The 2,044-nt window shown below is 29.2% G+C and overlaps 1 protein-coding gene across 1 annotated transcript in view; it reads left to right on the top strand.

Annotated features, from left to right (window-relative positions):
* Positions 1 to 2,044, top strand: part of LRP1B (low density lipoprotein receptor-related protein 1B) — a 542,706-nt gene that overhangs the window by 400,880 nt on the left and 139,782 nt on the right. The window contains exon 33 of the mRNA XM_012650500.1: positions 533 to 774. Within this exon, the coding sequence (XP_012505954.1) occupies positions 533 to 774 (242 nt within the window). The remainder of the gene's footprint in view (positions 1 to 532; positions 775 to 2,044) is intronic.

Raw genomic sequence — 2,044 nt, forward strand, 5'->3', positions numbered from 1 at the left:
TGGAACTTCGATGCAATCAATACTGATATCTTTATATAATAAAAGTTAGCAAGCATTTAAGATATATGGATACAGGAAGAAGAAGATTTCTCATATCTTAATTTTTATTTTTTAGTCTAAAGTAATGATCACTTAGGTGCATAAACTAAATGCTCAGAAACTTTGGAGGCTTGATGAGCATACAATATAACATCTGAATATTGAGAATCAAATCATTAGAACATAGTGTATTGAGACTTATGAAATAGTAATCCCTCTTCATAAAAAGGACATCTTCTACAAATACTTAATTCTAATCATAAGGAAAACATTGTGCTAGAAAAACCTGTATCAATAGATATTACAAATATTTAGATAAATGGGTATCGGAAATCATAAGTCATGAAGACTAAAAGATAATATAAATTTGGTTGATTTTTGAGGAAGAAACTGTATTAAGAATAACAATTCAAGATAATTTAAAAGTACAAGCATTACTTTTACATTAGTTGACATTTACTTTATTTTTGTATTTTATTATAATAATCTCCAGGCTCTGAAGATCAAGTTCTCTACATTGCTAATGACACTGATATCCTGGGTTTTATATATCCATTCAACTACAGTGGCGATCATCAACAAATTTCTCATATTGAACATAATTCAAGAATAACAGGCATGGATGTATATTATCAAAGAGATATGATTATTTGGAGTACTCAGTTTAATCCAGGTGGAATTTTCTACAAAATGATCCATGGCAGAGAAAAAAGGCAAGCGAACAGTGGCTTGATTGTAAGTAAAGAATATTGGATATCTAAAGTAAATAACACTGAATATTTAAAATGACATTTAAATATTTAAGCACTCCTGCTTTTTAAACAAAAATCTATCCTAATATCTAATCGTAATAATTAATGTTCAATTATTACTCTCAATATTCTCCCCATATAGAAATAGAATTATTTCCCTAGTCACTTATTCTCATAGCTGTATATAATTTATTTTAGTTGCATGATTTTATGTTTTTGTTTTAATATATTTGCCTTACATAAATAGTATAAGAATGGTAATGAATGGTATCTAACATTTGCAGAACATTTTATATTTCTCAGTGCTTTATAACATGTTATGAACATAAGCCTATTTCATCATAATATGAGCTTGGGAAACATCATCACTGTATTTTTATTTAAAAAGTAATGTAATGCTGGGAAAATGTTTCATTTTTAAGAATATGAGAAATATACTTCTGTTCTAGGGCAAGAGAACAACTCAGTAGTGTAACCATTTCTTCTAATTCTTGATAACTACATTTCAGGGAACATCTAAAAGAACAATATTGCTTGTTTGTTTATGATGGACACGTTGATTATCATGGTTATTCTTTTTGAGAAAAATAAACAAGAACATTTGTTTAGATTCGTGTTTGTAGGTTATCCCTTTTTGTTTTAAGACATGTCAAGTTATTGTGTATTTTATATTTTGAAGTAACCTGGGAGGACAATGTCAGATAAATACTTATTTTTATGGGGCCTGGTTTGTTCTCATGCAAGCAAAGGGTCAAATGCTATCACAGCAGGATGTAACTGAAGCTTTGTATTTAAAAAGAATCAAAGGTACCTATCTGAAAGTCCTCACTACTTTTTGTACTGGCATCTACCATAAAGACTTGAACTATTAATATATAGTATCATTTGATGCAAATCTGAAACATATTTTAATTGTATCATAGTAGATAGCAATAAGCTGGTCTTTAAAAGAAGTTATATTATTAGCTTTCAAGTTCAGGTTTAGATTAAATTAACTGTGAGTGAAAATTCATATATACCAGAGTTGTTTTTTAAGCCCTACTCTTAGCCCCTCAAACACAATGACTACCATTAACTTTCTTTAGTTCTACAGCAGAAGTCTGTTTTGCAAAAACATTGCTGTTATGGTATCGTTTCATAATGAATAAAGAGTATATACTGTGGAGTTACAGTGCCTGAGTTTAAATCTTGTTCCTGTTGCTTACTAGCTTTTTAGCTTCTCTGTACACTCTATTTCAAGATGTTCTAGTGAG

The sequence above is a fragment of the Propithecus coquereli genome, unplaced genomic scaffold, assembly GCF_000956105.1.
Source record: "Propithecus coquereli isolate 6110/MARCELLA unplaced genomic scaffold, Pcoq_1.0 Scaffold33, whole genome shotgun sequence".
NCBI classification, from domain to species: Eukaryota; Metazoa; Chordata; class Mammalia; order Primates; family Indriidae; genus Propithecus; species Propithecus coquereli.